The sequence below is a fragment of the Pituophis catenifer genome, unplaced genomic scaffold (genome assembly GCF_029215685.1).
Source record: "Pituophis catenifer annectens isolate HBS135680 unplaced genomic scaffold, rPitCat1.0.hap2 SCAF_1, whole genome shotgun sequence".
NCBI lineage: Eukaryota > Metazoa > Chordata > Lepidosauria > Squamata > Colubridae > Pituophis > Pituophis catenifer.
In genome coordinates, this window is record NW_027256881.1 from 250,731,541 (window position 1) to 250,745,337 (window position 13,797).

General features: G+C 38.1%; 1 protein-coding gene across 1 annotated transcript; it reads right to left on the minus strand.

Annotated features, from left to right (window-relative positions):
• Positions 1 to 747: 747 nt before the first annotated feature.
• CUNH11orf58 (chromosome unknown C11orf58 homolog) lies at positions 748 to 7,367 on the minus strand. The gene is made up of 5 exons (XM_070957449.1): positions 7,199 to 7,367; positions 5,339 to 5,422; positions 3,299 to 3,359; positions 2,152 to 2,261; positions 748 to 1,359 (listed from the first exon to the last, which is right to left on the minus strand). The coding sequence occupies exons 1-5, from the start codon at positions 7,262 to 7,264 to the stop codon at positions 1,144 to 1,146; spliced, it is 537 nt and encodes a 178-aa protein (XP_070813550.1). The 5' UTR covers positions 7,265 to 7,367; the 3' UTR covers positions 748 to 1,143.
• Between the last annotated feature and the right edge of the window lie 6,430 nt (positions 7,368 to 13,797).

Here is a 13,797-nt window from a genome sequence, read left to right on the forward strand (position 1 = left end):
TTTTGCGTCAAGTACAAATTTGTGACTTTTCCATAACATACTTTTCCACTAATTGAAGCCTTCATGTATCTAGTTTTATTTGAAGCATGACAATGAATTTATCATTGACTGATGCTGAGAACTAGTGAACTATATAAAATATTGTTTGAGACAGCTAGAACTATTACGCAAAAATATATTTACTATGTAAATCATAGTAAAAGGAGTACAAATGCTATAGCCTAGCTTCTTCAACCAAATGTCTTCTAGATATATAACAGCCCCACAATATTTGAAGAGCATCAGTTTGGAGGAAATTGTTGTAATCAAACTAATCCACACACACACACAGAGGCACATACTTTAATACATATGCTTTGTTATGGTTTATTTGGATAAACCATATTAAACTCAATGGATTTCAATGAATGTGCTAATTAATGAATTCTGAGAAAACTGGGGTAACTTACAATAGTTAAGATTTTCTTTTCGAGAGTGAAAAGAAAACTTATTTTGTTAATTTTTTCTTTATTAAGATCATACCTATTTAGGGTTTCTCTATAGGGATAACACAATTTACCTATAATGCCTCTTGAAGAGATTCCTCTCTTCATTAAAAAAACTGCTCTGCCATTATTCTCTAGACATAATTTTGAAATCAGTTCATTCATACACATGCATCCAACAGATGTACAGCGTTGCAAAATGCAATGCAGCACATATCCTACAATAAGGTTTCTTTTGGATGATAATCAGGACAAAAGAAGCTCCCGTTCTTACTTTTTAATAATTATACCATCCAAAACCCCAGCAAAAACTGCTTTAAAAAATAAAGCACCCGTAAAGACATTAAATACCATTTCAATAAGTCATTTAACAAACTTAAGAAAAATTCAACAGCCTTCATGGAATATGAAGAGAGAAGAAGAATCTAAAGGCAGGTTGAGAACTAAGTACATCCCCCGCTCAATTTTATTTTCATATCTTACAAAACAAAATGGGCAGTCATGCTGAGAAAAATAGCTTCTTGGTGTGGTGCTGCAAATGCAAACACTCCTCTTTCTCTAAAAGGCCTTATTAAAACCACCAAGGGAAGATCTGTGCCATAAGCAGTCCAAGACTTTGCACTGTAACCAGAAGGCTTACTCTGCCTACACTCTGCAGCTAAGTGCCGCTGGATTTAACAAACATCATCTTATAGCTGCTTTTTGCATCTTTCTTGGCTTGCGGGTCCTCGGAGTTGCTGTGTTTTTCAGCAGATGGTGGGTCTTCAGCAACTTCGTCTTGCTCAGAGTCAGAATCACTTTCGGAGTCTTCTGAACTTTCTGACCCTGAGGAATCTTGCGTCTCCTCTGGTTCTTCTCCTTTATCCTCCTCCAACTATAGAAAAGATTCAGATGCAGAGAAAAATTTCTATGAGCTTGTTTTGCTTTTCTTTTGTGGTTTGTTTCCAATATCAATACATACAGATATAGCAGCCTGGTTGATATATTGTGGATGGTAATAGAAACTTAATCACGGGCATTTAACTTTAATCACCTCCTAGCAGGGTGGATAAAAATCAATGATTTTTTTTAAAAAAATCAAAAAAATCGGATTTTTTTATTTAAATCAGATTTTTTTGATTTTTATTGAATTTATTTTAATAAAAAAACTTTTGTGGTAAAAATCTATCGTAAGATAGTTTTCTATTTAAGATACATAAATAATTTAGTTTATTCAGCATGAAATGGAGCTTAGTTATGTAGCATGAGGCTGTATATTCTGCAAAACAGGGACTATCGGTGAGTCAACAGTGGGTCAAAGGAGTAGCAGAGATGACAGTTGCTCTTTAAAAATTATGATTTAAATCCAGTTGGTTTAAATCAAGTCTTTTTACTAGTGATTTAAATCAACTCGATTTAAATCAAATCCACCTTGCCTCCTAGTGCAGTACTCTTTTAGGCTACAGCAAAAGAAGCTTAATTTCACCATCTACGGGGGGGGGGGGATCCATGTTTGCTATGAGGGATGATATCTGCTATCTATGTAAGTGATGAAGAATGAGCAGATTTGTGAAAGTTTGTCCTATTTAACCACTAGCCAATACAAAGTGAATTACATAATACATGTACTGTACAGAGTGAAATGTGGCCAAGAAGGACTCTTGAGCCACTGTCAAAGGAAGATTACCTCACTGAAACCAAGCCCACAATGCCGCCGGTTCCTTCCTGACATGGTGCTATCCATACTCTGCTGAAACTGAGTCTCCAGCTCATCGTTAATTTTCTTATCTTCTTCCCCTATAGGGTTACATATATGAATTACCATACAGTCAAATAACAAATCCTAAATTTCACCAAAAAAGGAGCAGCATTAGATTTTATCCAACCCACAACAAGAGTTTATTCCTAATGGCATAGGGTCACTTCTCTCCCATTATTTCCGTCCACTCAGTGCAGAATGGGCACACGATGTTTCTATTAAATGTTGCCATTTTGTAGGACCTAGGAAGATAATTTCTCTGGATGCTGGAACTGCATCTGCCCAGATGTATGGATGATTTCCACTCACGTGGGATTTTTAAAAACCCTTCAATCTGAGCTTTAGTCCCAGACCCGGGATGAAATGTATGTGCGTGGGGGACCTGATGTGTTGTGGTTTAATGTGTGGTAAAATGTAGTCTGGATTCCCAGGATGGAAGGGCTGCATTCCAGAGTGCAAAGAGCAATTAAGCATAGAAAGTTTGGTTGCTAGGAGGAAGAGGGTTAAGAACCCTTGCTATTCCCATGGTATATCTATAGTGATGCAGATAGCTGCTTTAGTTTGGCAAAATTTCTGTCTACAGGTGAGGAACAATACAGGAACTGCTCAGAAGTAACTCCGTGTGTCTTTCTTGGTTCTTGGGGCCAACAAGGGCTGTTTTTAGTGCAGGCTCTTTTGTCTAGGTTTTTAATTGTTTTAACTTAGGGGACAGATAATATATTGAATGAAATAGTAATAAATAATATTGTTTGAGGACAAAACTAGAACCCCACCCATAAACAGAGCTTTCTGATACCTTTTGCACAAACAGTACCATGATGTTTTAGGGTGCAATAAGTCACAGACTATTTTGGTTTTATAGCTTACTTACACATGGGGGAAATATAGCACTTCAGAAGAACGGTGGAGAGCCAGTAGCAGTTAGTGGCCAAAAAAATGGCTTTGAGCATGAGATATATCAAATCTATATGGCATATGGTAAATCAATCAGAAAAGTAAAGTTCCCTAGGACACATTTTTGTTTAATTCAAGTGTACAGACGCTTATTCCCTTTCAAAACTTTGGTTAAACTAACCTGTTCTAAAATGAGAAGTTGATCGATGGTCTCCAATAACAAGGCGTCCAGTGTGTTCTTTCTGGAAGAAAGCATACATTATTATTCCAACACAATGATTCTATTTTTCTATTAAAGACTGATTTATTATGGCACGGGCTTTCAAGGTTGCAGACCATTTCTCCCAAAACATTATTTTTCAATATTACCATGTTATGTTTCAAATAAGTATCACACAACTCTAAGGGAGACTTAAATATGGCATTAACCAACCAAATCATACTCAAATTACACAACTCAGCTTTAGATTTTTGTGATCATTGATGTCCACCTTGAAATGTGGTGCTGTTATCAGTTTGGCTGGCTTCAAAAAGAGTTGGACCACTTGATGAAAATCATGGGGATCAACAGCTATTAACTTTCATGGCAGTGTGATGGTCTCTGAAGATTGTTTGATGAGACTAGTGTATTTTCTTGTGTGCTTGGATGACCAACACAAGAAGAGACTGTTAGACTAGTGAACCAATCCAGCAAGGCAACTACTTATGTTCTTATTTTACACCACAATTTCCAGGGTTTGTATTTGGGGAATGACATAACACATTGAATAAGCAATTAAAATGATTCTGCCAAAGGAACAACAACAAAGATCATTTAACATAGCTATCCAGATGCTACCTGCAACAACGATAATGAACTGAAAGACAAGCCAAATATTCTTAAAGGGTTTTTTTTAAGAAAATCCATTTCATTGTACTTCCACAAATTCCTTTTGAAAATTATTTACATCCACTTTCATTTCAAATTTCAAATGATAGTGCCCCTTACCAAAAATTAAAAAAAAAATAATTAATTAAAATAATTAACTCTGAACCCAAAGGTACTTTTTGAAAAAAGGCAAGTGAACTTTCCTACTTTTTTCTTTGAAAACATTTCATTCTCATCCAAGAATCCTCTTTAGTTCTAACTGACAGGTGGGGACTAGTTTCAGTTATAACTGAAAAAGCTTCTTGGATAAGAAGCAAAATGTTTTCAAAGGAAAAAAAACCCAAGAAAGTCAAGTTGCCTTTTTTGAAAAAGCACCTTTGCAACAACTGTGATATGGATGATTGCGGATCTCCATAGATAATTAACACTAAAGCAAAGTTGGAATTGTGTTATTTTCTAGCTGATTTGGCTTACATCTCCCACAACATTTGTCCCAGGTCCCACCAAGATATGCTTTAAATATTAATTGCTGGGAAACAAGAATAGAAGAACATGTCAATTTCATGCTGAAAAGTGTGAGCTTTCTTCCATAACTGAGCTTTTACTAGTGTTACTACTAGTAATATTCTATAGAATTGTAAGCAAGGTTATTAGTTATTGCATTGAAACTCTGTGAATTGTAACAATGAATGGGTGTAATAAGATTCATTCACTTCACCATATAATTAGTTAAGATCTTTTTCCATTCAACCATATGCACTGAAAAAAATGAACTGTATATATTAGAAGCCAACTTTCTTGTTTAAACGGAAAGCTACAGAGTAGGACTACTTAATGCTCTTTAAAAAATTAAGTTGTACTAGCTGGGTTATGGTTCACAGATGACTACTTGTGTTACTAGAAGTGTGAGTACTTTACAATGACATCAAGATGAATGGAAATTGTATTATTGAGAAGGTGTAGAGGCCCTGACCTGAAAAGTTAATTCACACAAAGTTGATAGAGACAGCAATGAAATTCCATTTAGAAAGATAATTGCAAGATTCCATGGTCATACACAGTTATACAAAACATTTGACAAAACACCAATTAGGTAAATGTTAATTCATAAGCAAAAAAGCATAAAATTCTGGCACAACTGTTCCATCAGGTATTCTGATTCTGACACACAAAGATTTATGAAATAATTTTTCACTTATACTTTTGAAATTTTACTTATTAGATGGCGATATTTTAAGAACAACTTGTATTCTTATAAAAAAAGAGAAAACTAAGCAAATCTGCTTTGAAAGATGTGCACTAAAAATCCTTTCTATAATCATTATACTGCTAGGATGAAAGTTAAAACCGCACCTTTCCAGCACCCATCAGCCTCAGGAACTTTTGTTTCCTTTCTTCATTACCCAAGTCAGCTGCCTCCCAGCTACCAGCTCCGGGCTGAAAAACAAAATATAGTTTTTAGACACATTAAAAGAAAAAAAAATTCAAGCAGTTTATACAGATAGTATAAATATTTGTAGTACAACTTTCATTGCAGCTGTAAACATGTAATAAGCTCCATATGGCTGCACCATATTTGCCTATCTGCTTCACATAAATGCCAGTTTAAAAAAAATACTGTCATGGGTTGCAAGGAAAATATTCCAATTCTGGATAATATGCTTTTAGCAGGCAGCATTAGAGCTCAAATCAACAAAGCTACGTAGTACTGCCTGGCAACAACTTCCTACTGACACCTTCCAATGACTAATACATATTATAGTTCCAAACACAAAATATGGAAATAATGTAAGAGATGGATAATTTCCCTTTTACAAAAGTGGAGGAATAGTGTGAGGGTGAGTAATGCTACTTAGCCAGATAATGAAACATCTGTAAGAAAATAACCAAGTTCAAAAAATACCAAGAATCCAATAGTTCAGCCCTGACCTATCAATATTCTCTTCTGTTGAAATAAAGATAAATCCATCTTGATGAAATTATTAAATGAAAAGCACTGTTTTCAATTAATTGAAATACGCCATTTATTTTCAACCTTGCCGGGAACAGTTCTCTTCCCCTTTCAACAATGCTGCTATATGATATTACAAAAAGAAGAAACATCTTGTTCCTGTCTGCTGAAAGTCTGTCCCAAAAGTGCATACTATAGCTTTAGAAGGCATTCTGAAAATAAAAATCATAAGAGTGTAGCATTGCCCAAAACCTACAAACATGCACCATATTCAGCCTCTGGTAGAAAAAATGTTCTTGGTTATCGATCTCCAAGGTCCAGCAGAGGAAGTTTATTCCAGATCCACATTTATAGTAAAATCTACTTGTAGCCATCACATTAACTAATAACTGGGATGGTACCTCTAGGCTCCTCAAAGTCTGGAAAAGCATAGGATTCTACAGCAATAATCTACTTTATGTTGCATCTCAGATTTTTCTGTTGAAAATCTGTAATCAACTCCTTCACAATATGCATATACTAACCTATTCTGGCAAGTGGATATGCATTTCCACCATGCCCCCTCCCCTTTTTCCCCCTAGTTTGGCTACACTGCATCAACGTATTGTTTTGACTACTACTTAACCACAAATATTTTTTTATCCTGCTTTTCAGAAGATTTAATGCCAAATGCCTGTCTCCCAACTCTTATTCACACTGGGGGAGAAGAAGGCTGTCTGCATCATGCCAAGGCCTTGCTCCTTGAAAGGCTGATTCTCAGAAAGCTTTTTCAATGCCCAGATTAATCATGATAGATAATAAACTCTCTTAAAGAAGCCCAAGGACGTCTCTTGCCTCTCAAATCAACAGGAAAAAAACCTCTTCATTCTTCATTTCCCTGGCAGAAACGAGGCTCCCCCCCCCTCGTTTCTGCCACATGTGCTTCTTAAACCCACTCTTATCCAGATGCATCGATTTGACAACTGCCCACACACCCATGGGAGTTGTAGTCCCTCCCTTTTGCCCCCAGTATGGGAGTTGTAGTCCCTCACTCCTGCAGGAGGATGGGGTGAACACCAGCCTATGTATATGGCAGGGGGTAAAAATCCTCCTACATAACCGGGAAGAGTGACCCAAGGAATCCCAGCCATCACCTCTTCCTTCTACACAGCAGGGATGATGGGAAGAGGAACCCCCTTTTCTTCCACCGCCAGCCCAAGAATCCCTCCTGCCCTTCCAACTCCCCGCCCCGCAGCGCCCAACTTCTCCCTGCCCTTATTCACATCAGGGGAGGCCGGCCGCTTCACGCCGTGGCCGTGCTCGGGTTTGGACTCCTTGGTGGCGCTCATCTTCCCGACGGCCGACCACCGTCCTGTGAACGGCCGCTTCCCGGCCCTTCCGCTCCTGCTGCTCCTGCCGCCAACCCTGCCTCTTCCTTCTCGCCTTCTTGCAAGCTTTTGCACAGCGCAAGCGCGAGAGAGGGGAAAAAAAAAAAAACACCCCACAATTCGGCGGCGCAGGTCAACCGAGGGCTCTCGGGAGTTGTAGTTCTCTCGCTAAGACGCGGGGAAAGGTTCGCGGTGGGCCGTCTCGGAAAGGCAGAAACTCCAATTCCCGGAAGCCTCTGTGGCAACGGAGCTGGGGAGGTCTTTCTTCGCCGTTCGTCGCGCTCCCCCGGTCACTTGTGGTTGGTTATAAAAGAATTAGGCGGGGAGGAAATTTGATCAGCGATTGGTCCCTGAATAAACATTTCAGGCTGCCCCCCCCTCCCGCCTTTATTCAGGGGTTGAATTTATTTTTGCCTCTCGGTCCTCAATTCAAAGTGTGACAAAAACGTGTAGCTAGTAGCATTTTGCTTGGAAAAGAATAACCGAATAACGGAGTTGGAAGGGACCTTTGGAGGTCTTCTAGTCCAACCCCCTGCTCATGCGGGAAACCTTGTACCATTTCAGACAAATGGTTATCCAATCTCTTCTTAAAAACTTCCAGTGTTGGAGCATTTAAAACTTCTGGAAGCAAGTCTTTCCATTGATCAATTGTTCTAACTGTCAGGAAATTTATCCTTAGTTCTAGGTTGCTTCTCTCCTTGATTAATTTCCATCCATTGCTTCTTGTCCTGCCTTCAGGTGATTTGGAGATAGATTGTGCTATAAAATAATTTGCCTTTCTCTTCTAGTCCTCTCTGAGACTTAAGAAGGAAAGCGTTTCCTCACGATACTGCAGGCGGCTGGTACAGAACAATCAAGATTATGTATTTTTCCCTATAGTTCACATGCAATAATTAGGAAACTCGTTGCTGTGGAAGATACATCCCACCAATGAAATTGATTTTATATATTGTAGTGGAAGCGACTTTAAATTGAAATCAAGGATTACAGAATAATGTAAGAGTAAAGCTAAAGTTTCAAACTGCAAAAATCCAAGCGGCAACTTCACTTGGACATTTATGCATCTAGAGGTCGACTGAATTTTTGCTCCCCAGGTATTGATGTCCAGCTCTGTGCAGGAGTTAATGCAGTGTGCAATCTCCTGAATATCCCAAAGGTGCTTTTTCAAGAGGCAACTGGATTTTCTGGTTTGTCTTTGAAGACGTTTCGCTTCTCATCCAAGAAGCTTCTTCAGCTTCTTGTATTCTTCAGCTTCTTGGATGAGAAGTGAAACGTCTTCAAAGAAAACCAGAAAATCCAGTTCCCTCTTGAAAAAGCACCTTTGGGATAACCATGACCTGGATGACCGAGAATCTCCATAGACAATCTCCTGAGTAGATTGTGGATATAGTGTAATTTAACAGTTTTTCAGCATTTGTTAAAAGATCCAACAAAGGTTTGGAAGTCAGTATTGGCAAAGTATTGTACTGACCTGTAAAACGGTTTTATTGCCTGATTTGCTCCCCTTTTTTTTCTACACTGCACCTCCAGTTTGCCTCAGTGTTTGACTATGACAAAGCCATGAATATGAAATTAAAGACAACTCGAAGCTGACTTTTCCAAACATGTGTTGTCCGGTTGTATGATTGATTGTTGAACTGTATGATTTAGCAGAAAGTTATTTGCAGTTTACAGAAATAGGTATTTTCATAAAATAAGATCCTCTGGGTGACTTCTAATATATAAACCTAAAAACTAATCTAGAAAAAATGTATAAACTGGGAAAACCAGGAAAGCAGTGTAAAATGCAAGAGCAAAACTCTCAGTCCCTGTTAATAAAAATAAATATTTAAAACAGAAGTCCAACATTCACAAGTAAATCAGTATGTCTACTTTTACAGTGTTATGGAGAGTTTTGAAAACAAGGCTGCCTTATTCTTCGGAAAAGGCTGAATAAAGTGGAACATAATCTCAGGATACACTGTTGTGAACTTGGAACTCTCCAGCCTTAAAAATTTTGGCTGGTGAGTGGGAACATTTATTGATTGATTTATAGTTTATATTTTTATATTGCCATAATTTCCAGCAGTTCCAGGAGAAAATCATACACAGGAATAGAAAGTAAATGAAAACGAAGATGGGACTCTTTCCCACATATAGTGGATTTGTCAAAAAGCAATGGAATTTTAGGCACAAATTCAAACGATACAAAAGATAGTATGGATTAATATTATAATGGAGGCAGAATTATTTTTATTGGACTTTCCTGATGCTGGGAAACTAATGTATATAGTGACACAAGATTACTGTATGTACAAAGATGAAAGAATAATGAGATACTCATAGTAGAGAATTGGATCATAAAACTGACAAAACTTGCGGAAATGGCAAAGCTGACCAGTTTGGTCAGGGAAAAACCAATTAGGTTTTTTAAAAGTTTGGAAGCCTTATATGGACTTTTTGCTGAAAGAAGAAAATACAGAACTCAAGATTTATGGTGTAGGGGCTTAGTAAAGGTTAAAGAAGGAAGGGAAAGGGTAAAGTGCCAATTACTTCATAGAAAGAAGAACAGAAGTAAAAATATTCTGTTTTAATTCTTTTTTTTCCACTTCATTTTCTTTTTCTTTTCATTTTTTATACTTGTATTGTAAATTCTAATATATATGTATGTATATAACATCAGCAGACCAAGAAAAAAGTTTCTAAAAATTAGACATAAAAGTGAAAGATGGAAATAACTGTACCTATGGCAAATTCTTTCTCCAAGTACTACAAGTTTCTTAAGGAATTTCTAGAAGACAATCAGCTAGTCTGAGAAGAAGGCCATTTCAAGGAGTGGGTCCTTAGGCCTAGGGGATCACCAACAGCTTTTAATGGGATGTACTTACTGGGCAGAAATTCCTATAGGTACCTAGGAACCAAGGCATACATGGCTTTTAGATTAAAATAAGCACTTGGAACTGAAGTTAGAAACCTATTGGTAAACAGTGCTGCGGCCATAAATCAATTGTTACATGGCTTTATTTATTTATCAAATTTCTACTCCACCCATGTCACCTAAGTGACTTTGAATGATTTGAAAAGAGATATAGTTAAAAACAACACCAAAACAGTTAAAAAGTGTTAAACAATTACAAACAAACAAAAAAAGATGGCGGGAGTGCTCCCAAGCCACCAATCATCCCCAAAGTTTCATGTCACTCTTATATCCCCCATGCCAGTTGATAGAGCCAGGTCTCACCTCTCTTCTGGAAGGCCAGAAGAATGGGGGCTTCCCTCAACTCTGGGATCATCTCTTCGGGCATCTCTGGGTGCAATCTCTGGGGGCAGCAGCAGAAATGTTTCTCTTTCTAGAACCTGCTAACTGAAATTCTTAAACCAGTGGAGTCTGCTGTCAGAGGGAGACTCCAATATATGGTAGTATGGAAAGGGTATCCATTCTCAAAGGCCTCCTGGGTACCTAGTGAAGACATGAACGCCCCCAGACTAACCGTAGCATTCCATCGACGAAATCCAGAGAAACCAGGGGGAGGATAGCCCGGGCTTTGTGTTTGTGTTTGTGTTCCAGGTCCCAACTTCCTGGTAGGGGGGCCGCATGTCAGCCCCAACACGCAGCTGTGTGTCAAGTGCCATCCCGGTGGGTGTGGAGGTTCTGGCAGAGAGGCAGCTCCCATGGCACCTTGGCTCCACAGTTTACCTCCTGGCCACCAAGCAATATGAAGATCCCTCCTTGCCTGCCTCTTTGTCATCTCCTCGCCTGGCAGCAATCTTTCTGAATGGACTGGACAGCGAGTGCAGCTGGGAGCTGCTTATTGAGCAGCTGTTGGGGGAGGCTGAGAGGCTGAGATACCGAGGGTCACGGAGAGATTTGGGAATGGCTGTAATGATGGCTAATCTGGAGGAGTAGCCAGCAAGCTGGGAGCATGCAGGAGTAATGCCGAATTGCAGTATCTAAGGGAACAATGATTAATGAGTGGGGAGGAGCCGGGTTAAGAGTCACCTGGGTAATAAAGCTTTATAAGGTGGTGGGGATCACAAAACATTATCTCCAACAAAATCTTCCTGTATTGATTTATGGATGTTAGTTCGTGCCAGTAAAGGATTCAAATCATCATTTGTGTGTGTGGAGTTTTCTTTATACATTGGATCCTGATATTTGCAATACACCCTCTGTGCTTAATCAAGGACTGATGAATGAAATTGGGACAAGACACTTCCTCAGATATCCTTGTCCCATGCCATTAAAGACTTTAAAAGCGATAATGAACAGCATGAATTGGACTTGGAAGCAAACTGGCACCCAATGCAGTTCATGTAGTAGAGATATTATATGCACAATCCTAGAGGTGCCCCAAACTGCTCACACCACCACCTTCTGCACCTTCCAAATACTCTTCAAGGGTAGCCCCATGCAGAGTGCATTGCAGTAATATGGCCTGCTGAATTTTAGACCAAGTGCAACTTCTGAGTAATTTTCACAGCAGTGGTGAACCAAGAATGTATTCTAACTAGTGCAACCAATATGAGCCTCCCAAACACTGACATTTAGGTCTGTAGAACAGCGCAATGTCGAGTTGGATGTAAAAAGTGAATTTTGGTCACTATTTTGTAAACCTTCCAAATTAAAGCCTTCCTTTTCTAAGAAAATGCACAGTCTCTTTGCCAAGAGATCTTGCAAGGAATTCATATGCTGCATTTTCTCAGCCTTTCCTATCTTGCAGCTGTGAAGTCACAGTGGCACTCTGGACAGATGGAGCAGGACAGTGATGTGCCAGGAAATATCATAGAGACCCCTCGTGTTCAAGAAATGTTGAGCCAGCCGCACATGTACATCTTGAGTAACTGACAACAATTGGCAACAGCAACCTTGCTGTCTGATATTGCATTTTCATGACATGAGTGGCTATTAGTGTTACGGAAATGTAAAACCTTTGTTGCCATCACCACACTGTAACTATAAATAAGAAAAGGAGATATATTTTGCAAAATAGACTTCTTAACTTACAGAAAGAACTGTTAAAATGCCATTGATATATCACGGACCATAACAATTTTTTAATTGGTTAATGGCTGGATTATTCTGGTCAGACATTCAATGCAAATATCACTTAAAAACATTGCTCCATTTCTTCTTTCTTCCATTTTGAACCTTTTAGAAAAGACATACGCAGTTCCTTTTTCCTTTTCAAAATCTGAGAAATTTACTCTCTTTTATTTATTAATTTATTAATTCAATTTATATGTCGCCTTTCTCCGGAGACTCAGGGCGGCTATTCCTATTACCCATCAACCAGACCAAGAGAAGAAGAATTAAAAAACAACTTTAGAGCATTTCTCTATTTTTGGTTTTAAAAAAAAATTAAAAAGCCATTCTAAATCATTTATTTTAATCTATTTACTTTTTTTTCCACAGGAATTACAATAAAGGTTTTCTATTTTGCCCATTACAGCGCAGTATTTTTTCACATCTGAATAGCTGCATCAATATGAATCCTTTATAAGAATCTCAAAAACAAACTTTGCCAAGTCCCAGAACACAGAAGCTAATTCACAAGCCAGTCTTCAGCTGCTTCATGAATAAGGGAGACTGTGTGCCTGACCCTTTGAAGTTGTAGCTGTTAAACCATACAGAATATTTACCTCAATAAATCATTATAAGAAACTAAGGTACAATTATACCCACCGAGAAATAAGATTCAAAACACTGATTTATGTGGTTCAGTTGCCTGTTCTCTTTTCCATCATGTTTTGAATTTTATGCATGTTTGTCATCTTTGGCTGTTTCTGTGTGTCTTTAAACTAATAGAACCAGCCTACATATTTTTTTACTAAGACCATTCATTAGAGTTGTTTTTTTCACTTTGACATCTAGGCAGGATTTGTACAACGTACAAGTTTGGCATCTAAAATTAATAATACTTTATAGGTGTAAAAACAAAAGTTTTTAAAATCATCTTTGAATGGACAACTTACAAAAAAATAAAAAATATAATTTACATATAACTGAAGTGGTGCCATCAAAATACTGAGAGAAAAAGAAAAAGAGACAAGAGGTATAGCTTAAAAATGAATACACATTTGCAAGATTTTATCTGCCTTGAAAAACCAAAAGATTTTCACCAGGCATCATAGCAGAAATAAACAAGCATAAGATTTTCCTGGAAAAAGTAGCATCTCTGAAACTGCTTCTAATGGGAGGAATATCTGGGAAAAGTTTTATTAATATCATGGAGCCAAAATGCATTGATACTTCTGGGCAGGGAAAATACAAAGGCTCTAAATTATTTCCAGAAACACACAAAACAAATGAAGTTTTCAAAATAAATTCTGCTGTGAAAGCAGAGATTCTCTCTTCCATCTGCTCCTTGAGCTCCTTGTGAAGTAAGTTGTGATGGGTACAGAGAATTACTAGGGTAAAATCCTTGGTCGTCTAAGAGTTTGGTTGTTACCCAATTAAATAACAAAGTTATGTAGTCAGGTAACATGACAAGCAAACAAAGTTCAGAGAGCACCTA